The following is a 25,704-nucleotide window of genomic DNA, read 5'->3' as shown; positions in this document are numbered from 1 at the left end:
TCACGCCTGAGCAAGTGCTCGGACCATCCTCTCGGAACCCAATTTTAAACCGCGATTCAGCCGAGACAGCGCAAGGTCACGTGAATTACCCCCCGGATAGACTCGGCGGCCCAAACAACATATGGCCGCCTCCCTGGAGCTGTGCGGAAACGTCCGTTGGGACCGTACCAACTTCCGGCACGTGCCGCGTGTGTAGGAGCCGGTTCGTCCACCCCCGGCGGGGCCTGGCTTTGGGCTGGTCCGTGTGACAGGTGAGCGGGGCCCGGGCCGGGCCGGGCTAACTCCGCCGGGCTCGTGGGGGGCGCTGCCCCGGGAGGGCGATGGGGCGCTTCGTGCCCTGCGGGGCCAGGGATGAAAGGGCCGGGCTCGGTCGGATCCCTGGCTCCGGCTGAGTGGGCTCAGCGGGGGTGGCTCTGCACAGCCCCAGGCTGAAAGCGGAGAGTCCCGTGACTCCCGGAGCTGTGGAGTTAAGACAAGTGAAAAAACCATGAGTTGGCAACCCTGGGGTGGCCTTGGGCATTAGGCACTGGCCTGGGACTCAGGAGATCTGGATTCAGCTTCTGGCTCTGACATGGACCCCCTGTGTGATTGGGGTAAGGCAGTCTCCGTGCCTCAGTTTCCTATCTGTAAAATGGTGCCACTGTAATAAAACTACTCTGCTTCCCCATCCTACAGCCTTCCCATCCCCTTTCCAGTGGGACTTTAAAGAGACAGTACACATCTTCATTTCATGTGTGTGAAGTTTTTTTTCAGGTGTAAAAGTTTTCCTCTCACTTTAAAGACATGGATAGTTTTGTTGAACAACTGAAAAGGGGAACAGAGGAAGAGTTTACAGAAGAGTCTGCGTGGGATGGGTCTGCAGTAAACACCACAAGCAGTTCACTTCCAGCTATCTATTTACCTTTACTCCCGCGGTACCTTCGGCATCCAAGTAATTGTAATTCTCTGTTGACTGCTTATCCTTACTAGCACATGCTGGTAACTAACACAGTAGCATTAGAGATGTCTCTGCCACTGAACTCACTGGGAGTTGAGGGCTCTCCCACGGTACAGGTTGGGGGGAGAGGGGGGGAGTGCCATAAAGATGCTATCACTGCTTTCTGTGTCTTGACACAGACCTGACTGTACCCAATTGAAAAACAAAAAACAAAAAATGCCACATTGCAAACTTATAACATCTCTAATGCTGCTATGTTAATGTATATCTGTATATACAGTACCTGGCTCCATTGGACCCCAATCTTGGTTGAGGCCTCTGTTAGCTTCTAATACAAATGCTTAGTAAAAATAGATAATGGGTCAAAACCAAAACTTTAGTACAGAAATCCTCTATATTTTGAGAGAATCTGGATCTGAATTTTGCAGCATGGATCCATCTCAAGGGCAGATTAGTGTACAGTGAATGACCTTTGTATAATTCCCAAATTTCCTTAACTCTGCCCCACAGGTGATAGTGCCGTTTAACTTTGCATTTATAGCCCTTGCTATGGTCTTTTGCTCCTCTGCTATTTTTCAGACAATATGTTTCTCTGGGTAACTTCACATCCACACAGGTGAAGATCACTTTCCATAGCTTCCAAAGCAGGTATAGTTTGTTAAGACCAAAACATAAGGGTGGCCATACCGGGTCAGACCAATGGTTCATTCAACCCAGTAGCCTCTCTTCTGACAGCGGCTGGTACCAGATAGTTCAGAGGGAGTGAACAGAACAGGTGAATCCTGTTAAATTGAGTGATCCATTCCCTGTCATCCAGTCAAAGGTATTGGGACACCCAGATCATGGGGTTCAGTTCCTGATCATCTTGGCTAATAGCCACTGATGGACCTATCCTCCATGAACTTCTTTTTTTGAACCCAGTTATGCTTCTGGCCTTCACAGTGCTCCCTGGCAACAAGTTCCACAGGTTGATTGTGCATTGTGCTGCATATTGATTTCAGTGGGTGGCTGCTGGTTCTTGTATTATGGGCAGTGGTAAATAACACTTCCCTGTTCACTTTCTCCACTCCATTCATGATTTTACAAACCTCTACTGTATCCCCCTTTAGTCATTCCTTTTCTAAGATGAATAGTGCCAGTGTTTTTAATCTCTCTTGACATGGAAGCTATTCCATACCCCTAGTCATTTTTTGTTGCCCTTCTCTGCACGTTTTCCAATTCTAATAAATCTTTTTTGAGATAGGGTAACCAGACCTGAATGCAGTATTCCAGGTGTGGATGACTGATGGATTTTTGTAGTTGCACTATAATATTTCCTGCCTTATCTATCCCTTTCCTAATGATTCCTAACATTCTGTTTGCTTTTTTAACTGCTGCTACATATTGAGCAGATGTTTTCAGAGAACTATCTACGATGCCTCCAAGATCTCTTTCTTGAGTGGTAACAGCTAATTTAGACCTCTTCATTTTGTGTGTGTAGTTGGGATTATATTTTCCAATGTGCATTACTTTGCACTTATCAATGTTGAATTTTATCTGCCATTTTGTAGCCTGGCCATCCAGTTTTGTGAGATCCCTTTTATAACACTTCACAGTCAGCTTTGGACTTCAACTATCTTTAATAATTTTGAATCATTGGAAAATTTGCCACCTCACTGTTTACCCCCTTTTCCAGATAATTTATCAGTATGTTGAACAGCACTGGTCACAGTACAAATCTTTGGAGACCTTGCTGTTTACCTCTCTCCATTGTTAAAACTGACAATTTATTCCTACCCTTTGTTTCCTGTCTTTTAACTAGTTGCTGATCCATGAGAGATCTTTCATCTTATCCCATGGCTGCTTACTTTGCTTATGAGCCTTTGGTGTGGGACCTTGTCAAAGGCTTTCTGAAAGTCCAAGTACACTGGCTTAACATGTTTGTTGACCCACTGAAAGAATTCTAATAGATTGATGAGGCATGATTTCCCTTACAAAAGCTGTATTGACTCTTCCCCAGCATACTGAGTTAATCTGTGTGTCTGATAATTCTGTTCTTTACCATACTTTTAACAAATTTGCATGGTACTAAAGCTAGGCTTGCTGACTGTAATTTCCAGGATTGCCTCTGGAGCCTTTTTAAAAAGTCAGCATTACATTAGCTCACCACCAGGCAGCAGGTACAGTGGCTTATTTAAGCCATATGTTGCATACTACAGTTAGTAGTTCTTAAATTTCATATTTGAGTTCCTTTGGAACACTTGGGTGAAGACCATCTGGGCCTGGTGACTTACGACAGTTTAATTTATCAATTTGTTCCAAAACCACCTCTACTGATGCCTCAATCTGGATCAATTCCTGACTGACTGGCAGGATTTCTGCTTCTGATGGACTTAAAATAAATGTTGCTGTTAGTTTTTGTCTTTTCCTTGTTGCTCTTCAAATGTTTGTTTGTTTGGCCTGCCTAATTATATTTTTATACTTGACTTGCCAGCGTTTATGCTCCTTTCTGTTTTCCTCAGTAGGATTTGACTTTTTGCCTCTAACTGCCTCTTTTATTTTTTTGTTTAGCCATGGTGACTCTTTTTTATTTGGGATATACATTTAGTTTGAGCCTCTATTATGGTGTTTTTAAATAGTTTCCATGCAGCTTGCAGGCATTTCATTCTTGTGACCATTCCTTTTAATTTCTGTTTAACTAGCTTCCTTATTTTTGTGTCATTTCCCTTTTTGAAGTTACTTGCTACTGTGATGGGTTTCTTTGGTATTTTCCCCTCTACAAGCACGTAAATCTAACTTCATTTTGGTTGCTGTTATTTATCGGCTCCGTACCAGATCCTGTGCTCTACTTAGGACTTTCCCCTTGTGGGTACCAGGACTAGCTGCTCCAAGAAGCAGTCATTAACAGTGTCTAGAAATTTGATCTCACATCTTTTTATCTTGCATCTCATCCTGAGGTGACATATATCCAGTCAGTAGGGGATAGTTGAAATCCATTGCTATTAGTTTTTCTGATTTTGTAGCCTCTCTAATCTCCCTGAGCATTTCACAATGCTCAGTAACGATCAGATGGTCAGTAGTATGTTCCTACTGTACTCTCATTATTTGAGCATGGAATTATCTACAGAGATTCTGTGGTACTGTTTGTTTCATTTAAGATTTTTACTGTATTTTAGTCTATGCTTTATTTCATAGATAGTGCCACTCCCACACCAGTATGATCTACTGTGTCATTCCCATATGTTTTGTACGTTGGTATTACCATGTCCCATTGATTATCATCATTCCACCAAGTTTCTTTGATGCCTTATATCAATATCCTTCTTTACAACCGGGCATTCATTTTCACCCAGCCTAGTATTTAGACTTCTAGGATTTGTATACAAGCACTTATAAAATTTGTCAATATTTAGTTGTCTGCCTTCATGTAACATAAATGAAGGGGACGCTGTTTTTGACTGTTTCTCTTCATTTCACACCTGTACTTTATCAACTTCTATTCCCTCCTCTTTATTAGGATATAGAGCATCCCCTTTAATAAATCCTCCCCTAAGGTATGTCTCTGTCCAAACCGGGTGCTCCACACCGCCGCACCTGTTGGTTTTCCCCCAGCCCTTAGTTTAAAAACTCCTTTATGACCTTTTTAATTTTACATGCCAGCAATCTGGTTCCATTTTAGTTTAGATGGAGCCCATCCTTCCTGTATAGGCTCCTCCTTTCCCAAAAGGTTCCCCTGTTCCTAATAAATCTAAATCCCTCCTCTGAACACGATTGTCTCATCCATGCATTGAGACCCTGCAGTTCTGTGTGCCTAACTGGCCCCGCAAGTGGAACTGGAAGCATTTCAGAGAATGCTACCTTGAAGGTCTTGGACTTCAGTCTCTTACCTAGCAGACTAAATTTGGCCTCTCTCCTACCTTTCCTTATGTCAGTGGTACCTACATGTACAATGCCCACTGGCTCCTCCCCAGCGCTGCTCATATATCTGTCTAGAGGTCTCCAGAGGTCCACAACCTACACCCCTGGCAGGCATTTCACCATGCAGTTTTCCTGGTGCATCACAAAACCATCTATGTTTCTAATAATTGAATCCCCCATGACTGTTACCTGCCTCTCCTTATAACTGGGGTTCCCTGCCTTGAAGGGGTATCCTCAGTGTGAGAGGCTAACATTATATCATCTGGAAGGAGGATCCCAACTATGGGATCGTTTCTCTCTGCTCCAGCTTGATGTTCTCCTTCCTCAAGACTTTCATCCTCAGCACAGAGTCTGTCAGACTAGGAGTGGAACTGCTTTACTGGGTCCCTGAAATTCTCACCTGTGTATCTCCCTGTCTCCCTTAGCTCCTTCAGTTCAGCCACGCTAGTATCAAGTGCCCATACTTAATCTCTGAGGGCCATGAGCTGCTTGCTCTGAATGCATATATATGCCACCAGTCCATAAGGCAGGTAATCATACATGCTGCATTTAGTGCAGTATAGTGGATAGCCCCCACTGTGCTGCTGGACTTCTGTTTGCATTATTTCTACTCTTGCAGGGTTTTTGTTTGTTCTGTGTGTCTGTGTTCGTTTAGGAGCTGGTTTTTTAAAACCCTGTTCTCCCTGAGTTCGTCCTACCCCCTTGTCAAGGGATCCTAAAGGGATTAAGGATCAAAGGATGGAAGACTAGAGCCTTGTTATTGGCAAAGATATAGATACCAAAGTTACAGCTGTGTTTTTGTTTTGTTTTTTAAGAAGATCACAGTCAGTAGTTATCCACTAACCTTATTTTTTCAGCAACCAGAGGTCGAAAGGCAACAGAATTTCAGGAGACTAAGAAAGCTTGTTTAAATTACATTCAGGATGCCCTGCTACAACACCAGTGGCAGAGGGCTGCAGAATTCATGACTAACTATTTGGAGACATTAGAGAATACTTCTGCTGAAAAACGGATGGCTGCCCCAGAGGTAAGTAGAAAGAAAAAATCAGTACTTTCTCCCTCAGCTGATGGAAATAATTTAAAGGGGCATTTGAGATAATTCAGGACCCATACTTATGCTTTGTTTATGTAAAATATAAATCCCTAAAATGTCAAAAAATCTAATTGTGTCAGGGATGTTTTCATAATTTTCAGGTGTCACCTCTCATCTGTTTGCACAACAGATAAGAATGTGGCCCAAATATGAATAAAGGCCACAAATCACACCAGTAGCATGTTCCACTTGAAGTATAGGTTTTCATAATCTCATCTTGAAACAGAGAAATAAGCACATTTTTCCACTGGTTCCCCTACATGTTGGTGTCCGTTTGAAAACTGCATCTTGTTTTTAGTTCTCCACCATCTTTGTCCAGTACTGCATGAACCTTCTTGCTAGTCCCTTCCCTGCTTTCTCTATGCATCTCAACAGATGGAAAGGGTAGTAAACTGCATTGGCAAAGAGCTGTTTAAAAAAATAAATTCAGTGCAGAGAACATTGGCTACTGCCAGTTTGTTGGAATTGCTGATCTAACTGTGTAGACAAATCTTGATCACAAAGATATTTGGGGCTGGGGTAGGATGTGTCCAAACAGAGGGGATGTATTTCAGTTTGCAATTTCATCTAATTATCCTTACGTTTGTTGTATTAAGGTAATGTGAGCCACCTATACCTATATTTTAGTGGGGTAACATGAAAGGAAAATTTCTTGTTTGCTTGAGTTGTTACCAGTCCATGGCAGGCACCTACTGGTTTTGGTGTGTTTTGTTGAAGTATGGGATTTTTATGACCACTTGTGAAGTTTCCATTGCATTGAAGCTTTATTTTCACTTATAGAACATGCTGGTACATTTTACTATAGCAGCAAATAATACACAATAGTTTTCTTTTGCAATTTAAACCACACATAATATGGTTAAATATAACCGCCATAGTGCAGTGATGGGAGACTAATGCTGTTCTGGCTGCTGTGCGCAGAGTGTTTTCACTTCTGAAATTTTAATTCTTTTGGAATTTTTTTTTCTCCATTGGCAGGTGATTTGGAGAATAGGAACTGAAATTTTGTGCCATCATTCCAAGAGCACTATTGAAGAGTTCAACTATTTTGCTGAGCGGATGAAAAATCTAGGAGTAAAAAGGTATTTAAAGGTGAGGATAGCCTTAAAGGGACACTTCAGAAAGAAGTATGATTTAAGTCTGTAAATTTTACCTACTGGTGTTACAAGCAACATTTAAGAAACTCTTAAGGATATTATCTCTGATAGTTAGTATCACTAATTATAGAATCAAGAGACCGCACCTTAGACTTATGCAATGGCATCATTATTTTTCCATCCCATTCCCTATGTAGCCTATTATCTTGTTTGCTTTTTGACTGTAGCTGCACATTCTGCTGAAGTCTTCATTGAGCTGTCCCCAGGTTCCTTTCCTAAGTTGATAGTTAATTTAGAACCATGTCATGTATATGGATAGCCTGTATTTTTTTCCCCTTCCAATGTGTATTACTTTGCAGTTATCAGTATTGGGCTTCCGTTACCATCACGTTGCCTGTTCACTTGGCTTGGTCAGGTCTCGTTGTAGCTTCTCAGTCTGTTGTGATCCTGGTTAATCTACATAACTTTGTCATCTACAAATTTTGCTGCCTAACTCCTTTTCCCCCCTTTCCAGATTCAGAATACATATACAAAACACTAGACTAGTCAGGAACTTTGAGGTACTCTTCTGTAAATCTTTTGGCATGATTACATTTTTCCGTTTAATCCTACTCTTTGCTTTCTGGCTTTGCCAATTTTTGATTCATGACAATATTATTTTTTATTATTTGTATTGCCATACCACTGAGGAGCTCTAGTCATGGAACAGGACCCAGTTATGTTAAGTGCTGTATAAACACAGAACTTAGAGAATCCCTGCCCCCAAAGGTTTACTTTGACTTCCATCCCATTTATAATTAGTTTCTTTACTAGACTTTTGTTAAGGACCTTTTCAAAGGCCTTTTAAAAGTCTAAGCAAACTAGCATCTGATTCTCCTCTATATACTACTTTATCAACCTGTTAAAAGAATTGTAATAGATTAGTGAGATGTGATTTTCCTTTGTTGAATCTGTGCTGGTTAGGCCCCCATCATATTGTGATCTTACAGACATTTTCTTGTTCTAGTTTATCATTTTAAACCAATTTGCCAGTTACAGATACAAGGTTTACTGGTACGATTTACCAGATCGCCACCATTTCTTTTTAAAAAAACAAAACAAAACCAAAAAAACCCTATATATTTTTAAATTACAGCACTTGCAATCTCCTTCGTTTTCAGGTTTTTATTTTGTTTAACATTTCCCAGGAATTTATCAGAGTTTATTACAGAAATTAAAAAGTGGGTGAAAATCAGTGCAAAAATTAACCTCAGTTTTCTGGGGAAATATTAGGGTTAATATTGGGATGGGAGGACTGAAAAAAATCAACCAATATAGAAACATCAGAATATTGTAAGTAAAAGCAGTTTAATGCTGTGGCTTATTTTGTGAACTGTACGTAAACACATGCATGCACGTGTGTTTGTCTCTGTATCTTCCCCAACATTGCCTTACTTTAACAGACAGCTTCTCATTTACGCTTAGACAAATTTATTAACAAAAACACATCGACCTAATGTAATTTATTGGATTTGCTTAACATAATTAGTATTTTCATATATTTGGTCAAAATTCAGGTGAAAAGCAGTTTAAAAAAAAAAAGCTTTTGTAAAACCTGGGAAATTTTTGGTAAAAATCAGTAAACTGAAAATGAAGGGCCTTATATACTTGCTATCTTCTAATTCTCTGGAATAGTGGCTGTTTTTAGTGAGGGATTGCGTATTTTTGCTAGCAGCTCAGCCACTTCATATTTAAGCTCCTTCAGAAGTGTTGGATGTATACCATCTGGCTTGTGACTTATTGCTTTATAAACTGCTTGTACTAGCACTACTTCTTTTGACACCTCCATCGCTGATAGTACCTCATATTTATTACCACAAAAGAGCAGGTCTGGGATACGTATCTTCCGCAGCATCATCTATGGTGAAGACCGATGCAAAAAAATCATTTAGCTTCTCAGCAATGTCCACACTTACCTATATCCATGCATTTTTCTCTCTCCTTTTCCTAATACTGTATTTATCTCCAACACGTCATTTAAATGAAAGAATCTATGCAAAATAACTAGGGCTGTCAATTGCAGTTAACTCACATGATTAACTCAAAAAAATTAATCACAACTTAATTGCGATTAATTTTTTAATCCCACTTATAACAATAGAATACAAATTGAAATTCACTAAATATTTTTGGATTTTTTTCTGCATTTTCAATATTGATTTCAATTACAACACAGAATACAAAGTGCGCAGTGCTCACTTTATTAGTTTTGATTACAAATATTTGCACTGTAAAAATGATAAACAAAAGAAATAGTATTTTTCAATTCACCTCATACAAGTACTGTAGTGCAATCTCTTTATTGTGAAAGTGTAACTTACAAATGCAGATTTTTTGGGGGGGAGCGGGGAGGTTACATAACTGCACTCAAAAACAAAACAGTGTAAAACTTTAGAGTCTACAAGTCCACTCAGTCCTATGTCTTATTCTGCCAATTGTTAAGACAAACAAGTTTGTTTACATTGACAGGAGATACTGCTGCCTGCTTCTTATTTACAGTGTCACCTGAAAATTAGCATGGCACTTTTGTAGCCCGCGTTGCAAGGTATTTACATGCCAGATATGCTAAACATTTGTGTGCCCCTTCCATGCTTTGGCCACCATTCCAGAGGACGTGCTTCCATGCTGCTGATGCTCCTTTAATAAAAAAAAAAAAAAAAAAAAGTCAATTAAATTTGTGACTGTGCTCCTTGGGAGAGAATTGTATGTCTCCTGCTCTGTTTTACCTGCATTATGCATATATTTCATGTTAGAGCAGTCTCAGATGATGACTCAGCCCATGTTTGTTTTTAAGAACACTTTCACAGCAGATTTGACGAAACGCAAAGAAGGTAGCAATGTGAGATTTCTAAAAATAGCTACAGCACTAACTCCAAGGTTTAAGAATCTGAAGTGCCATCTAAAATCCGAGAGGGATGAGGTGTGGAGCATACTTTTTAGAAGTCTTGAAATAGCAACACTCTGATGCGGAAACTACAGAACCCAAACTACCAAAAAAGAAAATGAATGTTTGCTCGTGGCATCTGACTCATGATGATGAAAATGAACATGCATCAGTCCGCACTGCTTTGGATTGTTATCAAGCAAAACCCATCAGCATGGAAGCATGTCCCCTGGAATGGTGGTTGAAGCATGAAGGGACATATGAATCTTTAGCGCATCTGGCACGTAAATATCTTGCAATGTTGGCTACAACAATGCCATGCGAACGCTTGTTCTCACTTTCAGGTGACGTTGTAAACAAGAAGCAGGCAGCATTATCTCCTGCAAATTGTAACCAACCTTGTTTGTCTGAGGGATTGGCTGACCAAGTAGGACTGAGTGGACTTTGTTTTATTTTTGAATGCAGTTTTTTGGTACATAATTCTACATTTGTAAGTTCAACTTTTGTGATAAAGAGATTGCACTACAGTACTTGAGGTGAATTGAAAAATACAATTTTTTTGTTTTTTACAGTGCAAACATTTGTAATAAAAATAAACATATTGTGTTGTAATTGAAAATAATATATTTGAAAATGTAGTAAACATCCAAAAATATTTAAAATAAATGGTATTCTATTATTGTTTAACAGTGCGATTAATTGCAATTAATTTTTTAATCGCTTGGCAGCCCTAAAAATAACCTCTAATTAAAATATTCCAATTCTGTGATGGTTCTAATTAAAATGTATTTAGACTATGTTGTATTGATGGCTCTCTTTTGCAGGTGTATGGTAGGAGGTAAAATTGCAGTGTGCTGTCAGGACAGTCTGATCTGTATGACATAAAAATCAATATTATAAATTGTGTAAATTGTTGTAGGTCTGTTTAGAGCATGTCTTTTACCTCCTGTGTAATGGACTGATAGATGAGGCATACCAAAACCTGTCCCTGGCAGAAGGCTGGAGGTATGGAGAACAAACAACTGCTCAGGATAAAGAATTGAAACTCATTCAAGCTTACAAGGGGCTGCTGGACTACTATAACTGGGCCAAAAAAAGAAAAGCCATGTTAGAGCTTGGTGAGTACCAGTGCTGCTGCCTTTAGCTAAAAGGAGCTGTTCAGCTCAGTCATTCTCATAAGTCACCATGGCTTGCAGGTGATTCTTGAAGGAGGAGACATGGACATAGGTTAGAACATTGGTGGTGAAAGCTGCATTCAGTCTGATTACTTGCAGCACAGAGAGCTTCTAAAATTCTGATGCATGCTTTTTATTTTAAAAAAAAAAAAAAAAGCGTTCATCCATTGGATCTGCAAAGTCTCCCCCAAAAGAACTGTTCTGAGTGGAGAGTTTCAAAGATTTTTGGTTGCTAATGGAGAATGCTTAATCAAAGGAGTTCCATCAGAAAACTTTTGTTTATAGGTAGTCTTTTTTTCTGCATGTCAGATGCCTGCCATATATGCATATTTAGAAGCTGACTTTTTCATATTTAATTGTTAATTCTTTAGTTTACCTTTGTAGAGTTGATGGGATTAAATATATTATTTGAATAAAATGGCCATTTATTTAGATTTAATTTATTTATCTATTTTGCTGCAACAGAAAATGAAGCCTGAGATAATTTAGTCAGAATGTGATGTCTATAAGGCAAGATCCGTTAGATTCAGATATAATTTGATAATTAACTTAATTGCCAGAAAACCCACACCACAAGACTGGTTACCTCCACAGTTCATTTAACTGTTGGTGGGTGAGGGGAGGTGAGACAGGAAGATGGTTACTAGTATTTTTCAGCTAAGATCTAATCCTCCCACACCTGCTCCTGAAATCTCTATTTAGTATAAAAATATTTCTTACCTTCTGCACTTGTTTTATTAATATACTAACTCTTCCTTTGTCCTTCTCATTTTTAGCACTCACTGAGCTCATTCTCTTGGGTTAAGGTGCTTTCTGAAATTGGATTCAAGGTGTCAACTTTTTTTTTGTAAAGCCCACCATCGCTTGGGTCCCGACTTTGTGAGACTATCACTCATGTAAATTTAAAAAAAACCTTTTTATCTTTTGGCAGATGGTAATTTTGCAGACTCTGTTGAACAGGAAATGCACAGTTTCTTTCGGCAGGCAGCAGTGAATCTCAAGGAGATAATTAAAATTCCTGGAGTTTGGGATCCTTTTGTGAAGTGCTATGTGGACGTAAGAGCCCTTTTTTTTCCCCCAAATATACTTAAATGCTCCTTTATCTAATCTAAGACAAAGTGGTTAGATGAAAGTGAAACATTTTCTTATGTTTGACCACTTGCAATTAAGTTATAGTTAGGAAAGGGAGACTGTGAAAATGCTACCTTTTATATGTAGTGTCTTCATGTCACATCTGCTTACATTATTTATGAAAGCAAGTTTTTATTCCTGGTGGCACTGCAAGACCAACATAACTATGAGAATACAAGCAAGAATCTACTAGTAAAATCACTAGGTACACTGATTGCAGACTTTTTTGTTACTGGTGATGGTGCCAGAATTAGAGCATGGCTTGATTATTTTTTTTCAGATCACAGGTTTTGCTGCACAAACAGATCAATCCTCTTTTAATTATCAGCTGATTGTAGTTGGATACTGAAGTCACAGAACAAATATGGAATCCAACAGTGTGATTTTCTGATTATAACTGCTTAATCAACTAACTTTTAAAATTGAATTAAACTTAAAATAGGTTTGAAACAGTTGGATTTTTCAAGAGTTGCTAATGGCACTTGATTTTCTTTGGTGCTTGCCTGGCTCACATGATTCTACCTCCACCTGGGGTCTGCTATGCTTTCTCATTAAGTTGACCACTCTCATGGAGAGACGGCAGTCCTGTTCACTGAAAAGAAGTACTGAAACAGTGACCGCAATTATTTAATATATAAATATTTAGCTGTTTAATGTTTGCAGTTATTTTAATAACTTCTAGATATGAATATTTTCATATATGTTGTGCAAAGTGAATTGCATGTAAGAGGAGCATTATTAAGAGACATTAGATTTAAATGGAAGTCTGTTAGCATTGTTAAGTACTAGTCCAGAAGCATCTAGTGTTCCTGGGCTTACTGTATTGTGCAGTTCCTCACACAGTTACAGAAAAGCGTCACCGCATTTTTCCTTAATTTTTGCTATTCTCAGTCCAGTTCCTGTTTAAATCTAAGGGAGTATTTCCTTTGCCTGCAGTAGGATTTGGATCAGAGTCTTTGTTTTCAGAGGTGCAAAGACATCGAGGATAGAATTAGTCATTGGGAGAACTAACTTCATGCTTAGAGAGGATCTCTCTAGGTTAAAGTTGGAATGCATTAAGGGTTGTATGGGGCAAGAGTATGGGGACGCTTGCAGTGGAGTTACTTCTGTCTGACCTGTAGAGGACTTAATTCCTCAGGGTTGTAAAACAAGGACCTTTCAGAAACATTAACATGGGTTTAAGAGTAACATTTTGAACTACTTTGTGTAACGATAGCAAAAGGCTCCTTTCCATCCTAATGGTGTTACTTACAGGATTGTCTAACAGTAGTTTGTAACAATCAAAAACTAGTTGTGGATATTTCTGATCGTTATTACTCTGTCAGTCACCAACAATGTACTCACATTTTTTTTTTCATAGCTATTGGAATTCTATGAGGATTATGAAGAAGTCCGGCAGGTGTTAAGCGAGTATGCTTACAATTCGAAGTTTCCTCCCAATCCCAATGCTCATGTTTATTACTATCAGTTCCTAAAGAGACAGGGTGAATCAAAGAAGACACTGATGTCTGTGCTCAAGGTACACGTTTTGGACTGTTTTAATGTTTTTGTAACTATATTTACAGAACATAAATTAATTCAATTAAAAATTTTTTTCAAAAGACTGTCCCAGCTTTATGCTTGATGACTTCAGCTGTTACAAATTTTGTCCAATATTTTTAACACACTTGGACAGAAGGGAAACCAAATTCTACCCTCAAAATATTGTGAGCCTCCTACCACCACATAGCAAATGGTGAGAAAGTTTAAAATAAACCCTTAAATCCCCCCCCCCCACACACACGTTTGGTATCACCTTCTACAGCCCTGTAAGTTTTATATTTGTGTTTTAGTGAAATGTTAGGAAATTTCTGGATCAGTCTGTTCCAGGGAAGGAGATGCTGATGTTTCATTTAATGTATGTCACAGTTATGGTCTGCTTTGTTAGTTTTAAAAAGCACACGGGCAATTACTTAGGCAGCATGCTGGATTGAGAATTTGTCTCATGGTAGTTCTCCTTTTAGATTGTTATATGGTAAATACAAATAACAGAGGTATTCCTTTGAGATTAAACATACAAATTATTTCTGAAGAGCAGAGTACCTGCCGTTTTAAACACAGAGAGTTGTTGGGGAAAGAAACTCTACATCTCTAGCACTAACATTGATCTGCCTGTGACTTAACAAAGGTTGTAAGAGGAAAAAAAAAAAGGTGTGGGGGGGACATTGTGTCTGTGTTGGCAAGGCATTTGAGGGTGAAAGATAGGTATCCGTCTGCAGACAGAAGAGGAGGGTAGATAGGACATACTTGCATGCAATAAGTTCAACACGTACACGTTCTTTTCCCTTTGTTAATACTCTTACAGATTCTCTCACAGGGGAGATGTGGACACTGCAGCTGGTGGCGTAATTTTCAGCTCTGGTAGATGTATGTACTCTAGCTTTGATCAAGTTAGTGTGCTAAAAATAGCAGTGTAGCTGTGGCAGCGTGGCTGGCAACTCAGGCTAACTGCCCGAGTACATATCTGGGATCCGGCAGCTAGCCTCCGCCGCTGCTTGTGCCAGGGCAGCTACACTGCAATTTTTAGTGTGCTAGCCCAAGCTAGAAATTACACCTCCAGCTGCAGTATAGACATGCCCACATAGACCCTGATGCAGTAAAACACTCAAGCATGTGCTTAACTTTACATATATGCTTAAGGGCTTTTCAGGATCACAATCTTAGTCTCTGGAAAAATTATTCTTTTTCTTTTGTTTTTTTACAGCCCAGAGCATCATCTGCTTCTGGTTCTGTTCTTTCTCTCGACTGTTTCACTCCATTATGTTCAACCGATCACACGGTTAACTCAATAAGTTTCCTATTGTCTAGCCTGCAGCACATGAGAACTCTTGGCTGTCTTGTTTCATTTCTTTGTATAGTGTGCACATGCTGTAGTTGCAAAGTAGAACTTATCCAGTCATTTTAGTAAGTTGTATTTTGCAGTCTGCACTGATCATAAAGGAAGTGGGATGCTTAGGTGAGATTGACAGGACACCAAAATGCAGACTCAAACTTGGAATTGATAGAGTGCAGAGCAAATAACGTCTTCTGCTGTCTTGCTTTCACACAACCTGTCTAAATTCAAATCTGTGTGTTTAGTCTTGATCAGTTGTGGGACTGATTCTCCATTTTATATGTTAACCGTTTCCAGTTCAGAAAAGGTGTTGATATAGCTTTCTGGAGCCACGTAAATAGGCTTGCATACAAATACATTGCTGTTCTAGTTTTATTTTTAAATTTAATTTACTGAAGAAAACAATTTGGTGTTTGCTGTGTTTCTGCACACTAATTTCAGTCATCCTGCCTAGCCGTTGGTTTCTCTGACATTTTCAGTGAACTGTGGAACTAAGATATTTCCTAAACAGATAAACAGTAAAACTGCCTATTACTGCTGTCCATTGGTATTTGTGCCCTCTCCACGCTAAGCTAATTTTGTTCTCTTTGGGTAATTATGAATTGATTTGCCTTTGCTCCCCAAACTTCAGTAAATTTTTTTGCTTACCATGTTTATAATATTTTTAACCACTTGGTGGCACCAAAACACTTTCATTAGTGTTCAGAGTGGTAGCTGTGATAGTCTGTATCAGCAAAAGAGAGGAGTCCTTGTGGCACCTTAGAGACTAACAAATTTATTTGGGCATAAGCTTTTGTGGGCTAAAACCCACTTTATCAAGTGCATGACGTGAAAAATACAGGAGCAGATATAAATACATGAAAGGATTGGGGTTGCTTTACCAAGTGTGAGGTCAGTCTAACGAGATAAACCAATTAACAACAAGATACCAAGGGAGGAAAAATAACTTTTTAAGTGGTAAGAGAGTGGCCCATTACAAACAGTTGACAAGAAGGTGTGAGTAACAGTAGGGAGAAATTAGTATTAGGGAAATTAAGTTTAGGTTTTGTAATGACCCAACCACTCCCAGTCTTTACTGAGGCCTAATCTGATGGTGTCCAGTTTGCAAATTAATTCCAGTTCTGCAGCTTCACATTGGAGTCTGGTTTTTGAAGTTTTTTTGTTGAAGAATTGCCACTTTTAGGTCTATTATTGAGTGATCAGAGAGATTGAAGTGTTCTCCTACTGGTTTTTGAATGTTATGATTCCTGATGTCAGATTTTTGTCCATTTATTCTGTGCAAGGGCCCATAGTCAGTGACTGGTTAGGGACTAGAAACCAGATGTCTCTTTCCAGTCCCTCACTAACTAAGGGTATGTCTACGCTACAAAATTAGGTCGAATTTATAAAAGTCTATTTTTTATAAATTGATTTTATACAGTCGATTGTGTGTGTCCCCACTTAAGACCATTAAGACTATTAACTCGGCGGAGTGTGTCTGCAGTACCGAGGCTAGTATCGACTTCCGGAGCATTGCACTGTGAGTAGCTATCCCACAGTTCCCGCAGTCTCCGCTGCCCATTGGAATTCTGGGTTGAGATCCCAATGCCTGATGGGTCAAAAACATTGTCGCAGGTGGTTCTGTGTACATGTAGCCAGGATATGACGATGGCTAGCAGTCATACTGCACTGTCTGCTGCCAGCCTAAGATGTATAAGAGAGATGGAGTGGATCAAAACAAGAAAGAGACCAGATTTGTTTTTTATTCATTTGCTCCCCTCCCTCCCTCCGTGAAATCAACGGCTGACAGTCATTTCGGTGAGGTCTGTCAGGGGCACCTTGAAAAGTTTAATGGAGATTCAGTCCTGCCTGGAATAGTGGGGGGAGGGATAGCTCAGTGGTTTGAGCATTGGCCTGCTAAACCCAGGGTTTTGAGCTCAATCCTTGAAGGGGCCATTCTGTGTGACAATTGTGTGTGTTTCTCCTTGATGCAAACCCTCCCCCTTTGTTGATTTTAATTCCCTGTAAGCCAGCCTTGTAAGCCATGTCATCAGTCGACCCTCCCTCGACACTGCTGCAGGTCCCTGTTACAGCCTCTGTCCTTCATGCCCTTGGAGATTTTTTTCAAATGTTTGAGCATTTTGTCTTTTGGAACGGAGTTCTGATAGCATGGATTCGTCATCCCGTACCTCCTGTTCGGTCCATGCTGGAGATCTTTTGCGATTCTGGGACTCCATCGTGGTCACCTCTACGGATGAGATCTGCACTCACCTGCAGATTGCTACGCTGGCCAAACAGGAAATGAGATTCAAAAGTTCACGGGCCTTTTCCTGACTACCCGGCCAGTGCATCTGAGTTGAGAGCGCTGTCCAGAGCGGTCACAATGGAGCACTTTGGGATAGCTCCCGGAGGCCAATACCGTTGAATTGCGACCACACTACCCCACACTACCCCAAATTCGACCTGACAAGGTCGATTTCAGCGCTAATCCCCTCGTCGAGGGAGGAGTACAGAAATCTATTTTAAGAGCCCTTTAAGTCGAAAAAACCGGCTTGGTCGTGTGGACAGGTGCAGGGTTAAATCGAGGTAACGCTGCTAAATTCGACCTAAACTCGTAGTGTAGACCAGGGCTAAAAGGCAATGTGGTCTAGTAATCACAATGCCCCTTTGAGGGCAATGGTTTATAGACACTTTTATAGCTAGGTAAGATGAAACTCAGTAAGATGAAGTCACTTGTCCAGAATTCCGCAATTAGTCAGTGGCCATTCTTGGTCTTTGTTACGCATTTTTAAGTTTATTTCTGTTCACCATGTGTTTGAGATGCTGAGATACTATGGTACCAAGGGCCATAAAAGTACCTAATGAGGGGAATGCTGTTTACCACTGTACCTGAAGTCTTTGATTTAGACTATTTCCATATACTATTCTTTCTACTAACTAATGCATTTTTCTGTAGTCGAATTATAAAATATCAGATAAGTACAAGATATACCTCTTAAAGCTCACCATCTGGATAAACGTTTAATTAATCTAGTTCTCTCCGACTGTCTGATGATGTCATTTCTGGTCCTAGTAGATTTCTTTACTCCAGTCATCAAAGTAAATGCATTTTGCTTTTCTCTCCATTCCTTTCTGATTGCCGATTGGTTCCACTCCTTGTGCTATTGGAGGTGGGTAGGTGGGGTCATTGTCACTCATTAATAATGGATCGTGTGGAACATCTGACTGGATCAGTCATAATGTAGAAGACTGTGCAGAGCTAGTGTACTAAGGAAACCCTGTGGGAAGAGTGAAATTAATGCAAAAGGGGGAAGTAATGAACACTGTCATCTAGGTTGTGCCGAGTCCTATGTGGGTGCATAAAAGGGAGGGTGGCAGGCACAAGGAACACACCTTGCCCCTCTGCAGCAAATTCTCAGGCTGTGCGCTTCTGCTAAGCAAGGATGGTGGACTAGTACCAACTGTTGCATTAGAAACTCCAGAGAGAATGAGTGTGGGAGAAAATGGGACTATGGCCCAGCACTAGTGTACCACCAGCCAGTGGAATTGGGTCTGTCCAATAGGAGCGCATGCAGCACTTTGCTAAAGGATGTACTGGATGCTTCCTCAGGCGGCTCCTGATAAATGTTGTGCCTGCATTGGGCACAACGCCTCTGTGAACTGCCTGCCACCAAGATACTGCGCCTCCCCATAATAGGAAGTATCTTAAAACTGCAATCTAGCCCTAAGTGTTATTTGTTGAAGTTGTTCTGTATGACTGAATTAAAGGACCAAGTTGTTTATTTTAATAAAAAACAGATATCATGGTGAAGCAGAAGTGTGGACTCTGCAAATCTTTTTGAAGATTCTATAACACAAACATTTTTTTTCCAGATTTTGCACGAGATTGTTCCCTCTCATGAATTAATGTTAGAATATAATGCCCTGCTTCAAAAATCAAGTAAGTCTTTAGATACCCGTGTTCTTTTCCTTAAAGTTATTCTAAGTACAAGTTTCCTAGATGGCTGTTGGCTTTTCCCTGTTTAAAGTAGTTTTAGTATATTTAAAAAAAAAAAAAAGTAAGGTGCAAGGAGGACAGGAGTCTAGAAGACAGATGCATTGACAGATAGTTACAAACCTCTGCAAACAAATCCTTGTCTAAATAAAAATGTGCAGACACTAATTGTCAGAGTATGTAGGCAACACAACCAAGATCTCAATATTGACTAGTGATTTGGGGTACCTCAGTGTCAGGTGCCCAACGTGATACCTTAATGAGGCCTCTGACTTTCAGAAAGGATTGATGTGGAGCACTCTGCCTGAATTCAGTATGTATTATTCATTAGATCCAAGAACAAAACCCACATTTCCTCCAAATGAATCTTATCTTTGTCTATCTGAAAATAATCTCCAGAATTGACATAGACCCCATCTCGATGTGCTAGTCACTTACAGTGTAAGTCAGACTCTTCTTTTGAATTGATCCTCTGAAATGTAGTATATTGTAGCATGTAGGCAGTGTGGTGACGGTTCTTTAATTCCAAGTTCTTTTCTTCCCTTTCCCCCAGCCTCACTTGTCTTCCTGAAAAAGTTCCCATTTAGGCTGAAGTATCTCTTGTGTTATCAGCACACATGATATTTTTGGAAAATCCATTTAGCTGTTTTTGAATTATCAGAGTTTGGCAGGGAGCATCTCATATATTAGAATAATTTTTCAGATCCTTTTTTCTGCTCTGATAACTCAGATAGTCTTGTTTAAAAATCCAAATTTGGCCAGTATGATGTTTTCAATGAGGAATGCCCGCTTTATCAAGTCTGGGAACAAAATAAATACATTGTTCCTTTCCAATTCAAGTGAACATTAAGGACCTGATCCTGTGTAGTTTTAAGCATCCTCAACCCTAACCTGGTTGCTCCCAGGGCGGCCTCTGTAGTGATTGGGAGCGGGGGGATTTGAACTGTCTGTGGACAGCCAGGAAATCCCTAGGGGAGAGGTGTGTGTGTGTGTGTGTGTGTGTGTGTGTGTGTGTTTTGCCCCGGCCCCTATCACGCTGGCCCTCACCCTCCAGGGCTCCCTGCAGCCCCTGTGTTTGTGTGTTGGACAGTCACATCCAGTCCCTTCACACTGCCCCCCTTTTCCCCTCCCCGGCTTAGTTCATAGCCTCAGAAAATCCCTTCAAACTGTCCCCTTTTCCCCCTCCCCTTATTTCATGGGGGGATGACAAACCAAGCAGGCGGGGAGCGCTGGGGGTGTGTGTGTGTTTCGGGGGCACTTGGTGGGGGGAGTTCGACCCTCAGCTGTTTTCTTTGGAGTAATATGGCCCTCCCCACATTACGAGTTGTGCAGGCCTGCTATAAAGTGAACTCCTGGTTCTACTGAAGTTCAATATCCAAAACTGTCATTGGCTTTTGGGACCAGGATTTGGGCTCAGTGTTTGTCAGAGCAGAAAGGTTGGTGCTTTTAAATTAGTGTGCTACCTAGCCTCCATGTGTGCTAAGATTTATTGTTCGTTATTGTATTTTACCATGTGTAGTGGTGAGTCACTTCTAATGAGGAACAAACATTGCTTCCTTGATCATTTACTCTGACATGCTGCAAGTGAAATTTAAGAACTGTATTCATAGCATGGGTCTGACTATAAGAGAAAAGTATCATATCTCGTAAACAGTAGTAAATGTTGTCTTGTTGGACTAGCCTGGAGGTCTGTAGGCTAACACTGGGTTGTTGTGGGGATTTGTGATTGAGTCAGTTTTTTCTCTATGGGCTTGTGGGAACTTGGAACAAACCAGAAGCAGTGTGTTCAGTCCCCTTGGGAAGGGCAGATGATCTTTGCTAACAACCACTACTGACCAGTCAGGAGCATCATTATTGAGCTCTAGGGATCTGCTGACCAGAGGCAGCAGCCAGGGCCAGTTCCAGGTTTTCTGCCGCCCCAAGCGGCAAAAAAAAAAAAAAAGCCGTGGCAGCACAATCTCACTGCTCCACTCTTCGGCGGCAGGTCCTTCGTTCCAACAGGGACTGAGGGACCCGCCGCCGAAGACCCGAACATTCCGCTCCAGTAGGGGCTGGAGTGCCATCCCTTGATATTGGCCACCCCAAGCACCTGCTTCCTTAGCTGGTGCCTGGAGCCAGCCCTGGCAGCAGCCACACTGTAAGACAGTCAGTCTAGGATGAATGAGTGAACTTGATTCTGCTGGATGGTTGCTCTTGGAGACTCTTCAATCAGCAGTCATTAAGCAGGATTAAAAGGACAGAGAGCAGCTCCAATATAAGCTATGTTCCAAAAACTAAGCAGCCATTCTTGAGTACAGATATACCTTGCCAGGTTTCCAGTAGGAGGAGGAAGAACCGGGTCTGGAATTGTGAAGAGGGCGTCACCACGGCCAGCAGAATGAAGGCGAACTAGATCTTGTTGCTGCTTGTCTGATGATTGAATGCAGGATTGTTTATTAACTTGACCGTTTCTAATTCCAGAAAAAAGAAAAAACCATAGACTGGGGCTGGAGATTATTTTCACACTCCTGGATTTTGCTGGGTGGAAGGAGCATGTGAAAGCTTGGAGCTGTTTAGCAAAACAGATTAAACAGATCCTGGAGAAGTAAGTATAGTATATCTGGTATTGCCATACATGGGGAATTAAACATTACAGTGGGTCAGTCCACGTGGAAACTAGGATATATGCACTTTGGTAACAAGAACATTGTCCATCCTCTTACATCCTCTCACAGGCTTGCCGTGTTACTGAACAGAAGAGTAAACTGGCAAGTCCTGTAGTAGTTCACGACAGTGCCCCAACATCAGGGTACTCTTTTAATACAATGTCCTATAGCACTCTGCATTCCCAAACACTGCATCTTTCAGTGACGATACTACAGTGTTTGGTCTGCTACTGTTAGAATACTGCAAGAATTTTTTTTTTTTTTTTTTTAAAAAGGTGATCATTGTGTGGATAGTGAGTTTCTGAGCCAGCACTGAGTGACATTAACTACAACTCCAAAGGAAGCCATCTCCAAGCAGCCCACTCTGGTTAGAAGTTTACTGTGATTAGAATTCAGAGGAGTGGTGAATAAAGGTGTTCAAAGGGGTGATGCTGGAGGCTTCTCTACTCCCTCAAAGGCAAACTGTGCACCTGAACCATTCATAATATTGGCTGAGTGTGTCAATGGTGCCCTTTAACATAGTATACACGTTTTGTATGTAAAAGGTGCTCCGGGTTGTTTCTAGCTCTACCTTTTAAAAACACTTCTCAAATAGTAAGCTCTATGAGACCAGGATGATATCTTTCTTTGTAAAATACCCTGTAAATGTAATGCTTTTTTACAAATAGATCTGGTGTTGAGTAAAAATAGTGTTTGGAAAGCATGTAGGCCCATGTTCAATGATTTTATGCAGCATTTATTTAAAGATCAACCAATGTTGCTAGTCTCGTGGATGGACAATTAAGATATTTTCACTTTTGACCTATTAAACCAGAAGTGTCTTGGTGGTGTTTCTGTTTAGTGAAATTTGTTCAAAAGATCAGCCTTATCTGCAGTCTCCCAGCCCGTGAGCCAACCCCAGAGTATAACCAAATGACCTGGGAACAATTCTCATATTTATTGAAAAATTACCTTCATAAAACAGCCAGTTTGTCAGTCCCTTAAGTGGCAACTGGGACAAATTTATCCCTGGCGTCACTTCAAATTTACACACCCCTTTAAACTGAAACAACTTCACGATCAGGTTTCTCGCAAACGTAGTTATTAAATTTGCTTACTACTATTGTACTAAACTGGCACACAAGCTAAAATGTCACTCCATTTTCTGTATAAAATTTAGTTTAGTTCTCATTTCAAACCCTAATTAGTGCCAGCATGCAGACTTTAAATGAGATGGTGCTGCATTCTGTAGTGTAACTCTTCCTTTTCAGCTGGCAGTGCCGCTCAGCCCTGCGGTGGCCACTACCCCTTTTTTCTATCAAATGTGTGGTGGATTGAATACCACATGCATCCCAGGCACCTGGAAGCAACATATGAAATGTGCAGCACTCGGAGCAATGCTTTGGTAACTTCCACTTTATTTAAAAAAAAAAAAAAAAAAAGATTCCTCCCGCCCAACTGAAATTTAGCTGTAACCTATTAACTCTCTCCAGCTCTGGCAAGCATCTTGACTGGATCACGGAGGAGTGGAACTCCAGAAAGGATTGGTGGCCAGCCTTCCACTTTAGCCATTACTTGGCGAAAAGAAATTGGCAGGAAAATGAAAGTCTTGCTTGTGAAAAAGCATTGGTGGCTGGAATCTTATTGGGAAAAGGTAATTTTAAATCTTCTTCTTCTTCTTCTTTACTTTGTGGAATAGAAATATTGGCTAGTTCAAGCTTTAATGGCAGGGGACATGTCTGATTTGTGTTCTGGAAGAATTTTCAGCCTTGTGATTTCAAGAAAGAGGCTGGCTTGATCCTGCAAGGGTGAATACGAGAGAGGCTCTAAAATGCTTGGTATTTGCCATTGAGGGGTAGTTCACGTCTCACAGGTCTTGCTGCAGCCATGGTTCCCTTGAAATGACACTGAGCGACATTCATCTTGGTTTGAGTGATTGATTTTATCTGCCCCTTGTTGAGTCATTGACAGTCAAAATAAGAATGAGCTAATAAACAGAATAAAATTAGAAGATTAGGAACACAAGAAGAAATATTAGCAGGGGATGCATTAGTGTTGTTAGCCCTGAAGCCGTCATTCCAGAAATACTATGAGGAAGCAACTTCCTGAGTGAGTGTTGTCTATTATTAGAGTGTCTGGGGAGATGCTCAGTACTTAAGAACTATATTCTTATCTCAATAGGACCCTAAGGAAGCTAGGCCTGTGTTGGGTGTGGTTTGCCTGGAAACTGTTTTTACGGGCATGGTTGTTTAGTTGGGTGGCTGACTCTCAGGACACAACAGATCTGCGGTGACCACTAGGATATCAGTAAGGTCACCAGTATAGGAAGATGTGTATGCTTGAGAGATACTATCATGTCATTATTCAAACAAGCTTCCTAGTACTTGAATATAAGCTGTGCATGTAGTGCTTTCCTGCTTAATGTTGTATGTCCAAACTTGCATAAAAGGAGAATGATTTGATTTATAAGCCTTGACGCTGGAGTATAGCAGTCCTCTGTCTATTAAGCCGAAGCAAGCAGAGCTATGTGAGGTGGGTAGTTTGATGGCAGTTCATGGAGCACACGTGGGAGAAGGGGAATTGAAACAGGGAAGATGGAGAAGTGGAATGGAGTGGAGCTGTTTGGGTGAATCACTTGTGACTCATCAGAGCACAGCTGTGATTTGCTTCACTAGCCCTAGGCTCTTCCAGTTCAAGTCCCACTTCTCCTCATCATCCCAACAAATAGGCCTATATTCAAGAGGCGCAGAGTCCTCATGGCTGTGAGGAGCTGCAGATAGTATAAGCTTGTAATCAGACTTCCAGATAAAAATCCATGCTGTCGGGATGGGGGATGACTGTAGTGGAAATGGCTGGTCCCTTGCTCCCGCAGAGCACTCTCACCCTGGAACTCTGGCAGAGGACCTTCTGTGGATTCCCAAGGAGGGCTGCACAATGCCATGGAGGCAGCACTGCACCTTCTTCCTTGCCCCCGAGAGTGAAACCTGTCTGAGTAAGGTCCCTTCTGCCCATAGTAGTAGAGTAGGTGGTTGAGGCATTAGTCTGAAGTTTGTGAAGTAGCTGGGATTTTCCAGCGAAAGGCAACCTTTAATGGGTTGGCTTTTCCATTACTAACACCTTCCAGACTGATTTTTGATATCAGGAGCCCACTTTTACTTCCAACAAATGGCCACTGAACATCTGGCTGTTACCAGTAAATGGGCAGTTAACTAATTTAGTTCCAGATGTAGGATGACTTTCTTGAAGCCCATTAAGCTAAGGAAGCAATCTGCACATGTTGAAGAGCGAATAGGGCACAAAAACTTTTTTTGCACTCTTAAGTCCTAATATATCTGAAGGGCATTACAAAATTAGACTTGCCAGAAAAGCCCAATGAAATGTACAGTTACCTACACCTAACTTATCACTGTCTTTGAGGATGTGTGGGAGACTTTCTTGGTCTAAATATTATAACTACTTATTTGGTAGTGGTGATATACCTTATGCATGCACATCTTATACCAGTGACTCCTATTATAGAAACTTTTCTTTTAAGGGAACATTTGTACTCAGGGAAATGCCTCTTGTGCAAATTAAAAGCATTTTGTGTTCTTCAGTTTGTATCACAGTGTGGTTTATAATATCATTTCATTTTTGTTTTAGATTGCAAATACTTCAAATATGTTTCACACCAAGGCTGCAAAGCCAAGAAGGAAAAATTTCAGACAATGAAGAAATTTGTGAAGAAACACAGCTCTGCCCATTTGAGAGCATCTGGTGTTTTGGATTCCTGCACACACCTTTGATGTTTACAAGAGGTCTTTAAGGTCCTCTTATTAAAAATGCTAAATTATTTTCCCAGCTTTTCTGTGGGGCTTTTCTTGACAGGTTCTCACTACAAAGAACTTTGAGAGTGGATTGTTAGCTCAGTACTAGACTCAGCATATTGCTGGCCATATTCTTGGTTTGTATTCTTATTTATAATAAAAGGGGAGTAAATCCA

General features: G+C 40.6%; 1 protein-coding gene across 5 annotated transcripts; it reads left to right on the top strand.

Annotated features, from left to right (window-relative positions):
- Positions 1 to 25: 25 nt before the first annotated feature.
- Positions 26 to 25,704, top strand: TAF1A (TATA-box binding protein associated factor, RNA polymerase I subunit A). 5 transcript variants are annotated; one of them, XR_005595803.1, is made up of 11 exons: positions 26 to 251; positions 743 to 931; positions 5,692 to 5,861; positions 6,906 to 7,019; positions 10,867 to 11,065; positions 12,054 to 12,178; positions 13,614 to 13,772; positions 18,978 to 19,044; positions 21,559 to 21,682; positions 22,019 to 22,110; positions 22,994 to 23,152. XR_005595803.1 is itself a non-coding variant. In XM_039528991.1 (11 exons), exons 2-11 carry the CDS (start codon positions 784 to 786, stop codon positions 25,505 to 25,507), a joined length of 1,410 nt encoding a protein of 469 aa, XP_039384925.1. In that variant the 5' UTR covers positions 29 to 251; positions 754 to 783; the 3' UTR covers positions 25,508 to 25,704. The 5 variants fall into 5 exon arrangements, 4 of the variants coding, with proteins under 4 accessions (XP_039384927.1, XP_039384925.1, XP_039384924.1 ...); XM_039528991.1 differs by lacking the exons at positions 22,019 to 22,110; positions 22,994 to 23,152 and adding exons at positions 23,216 to 23,376; positions 25,365 to 25,704 and having other exon boundaries at positions 29 to 251; positions 754 to 931; XM_039528990.1 differs by lacking the exons at positions 22,019 to 22,110; positions 22,994 to 23,152 and adding exons at positions 23,216 to 23,376; positions 25,365 to 25,704 and having other exon boundaries at positions 30 to 251.

This window comes from Mauremys reevesii, linkage group 3, assembly GCF_016161935.1.
Source record: "Mauremys reevesii isolate NIE-2019 linkage group 3, ASM1616193v1, whole genome shotgun sequence".
NCBI classification, from domain to species: domain Eukaryota; kingdom Metazoa; phylum Chordata; order Testudines; family Geoemydidae; genus Mauremys; species Mauremys reevesii.
This window is presented reverse-complemented; position numbering and strand designations above follow the sequence as displayed.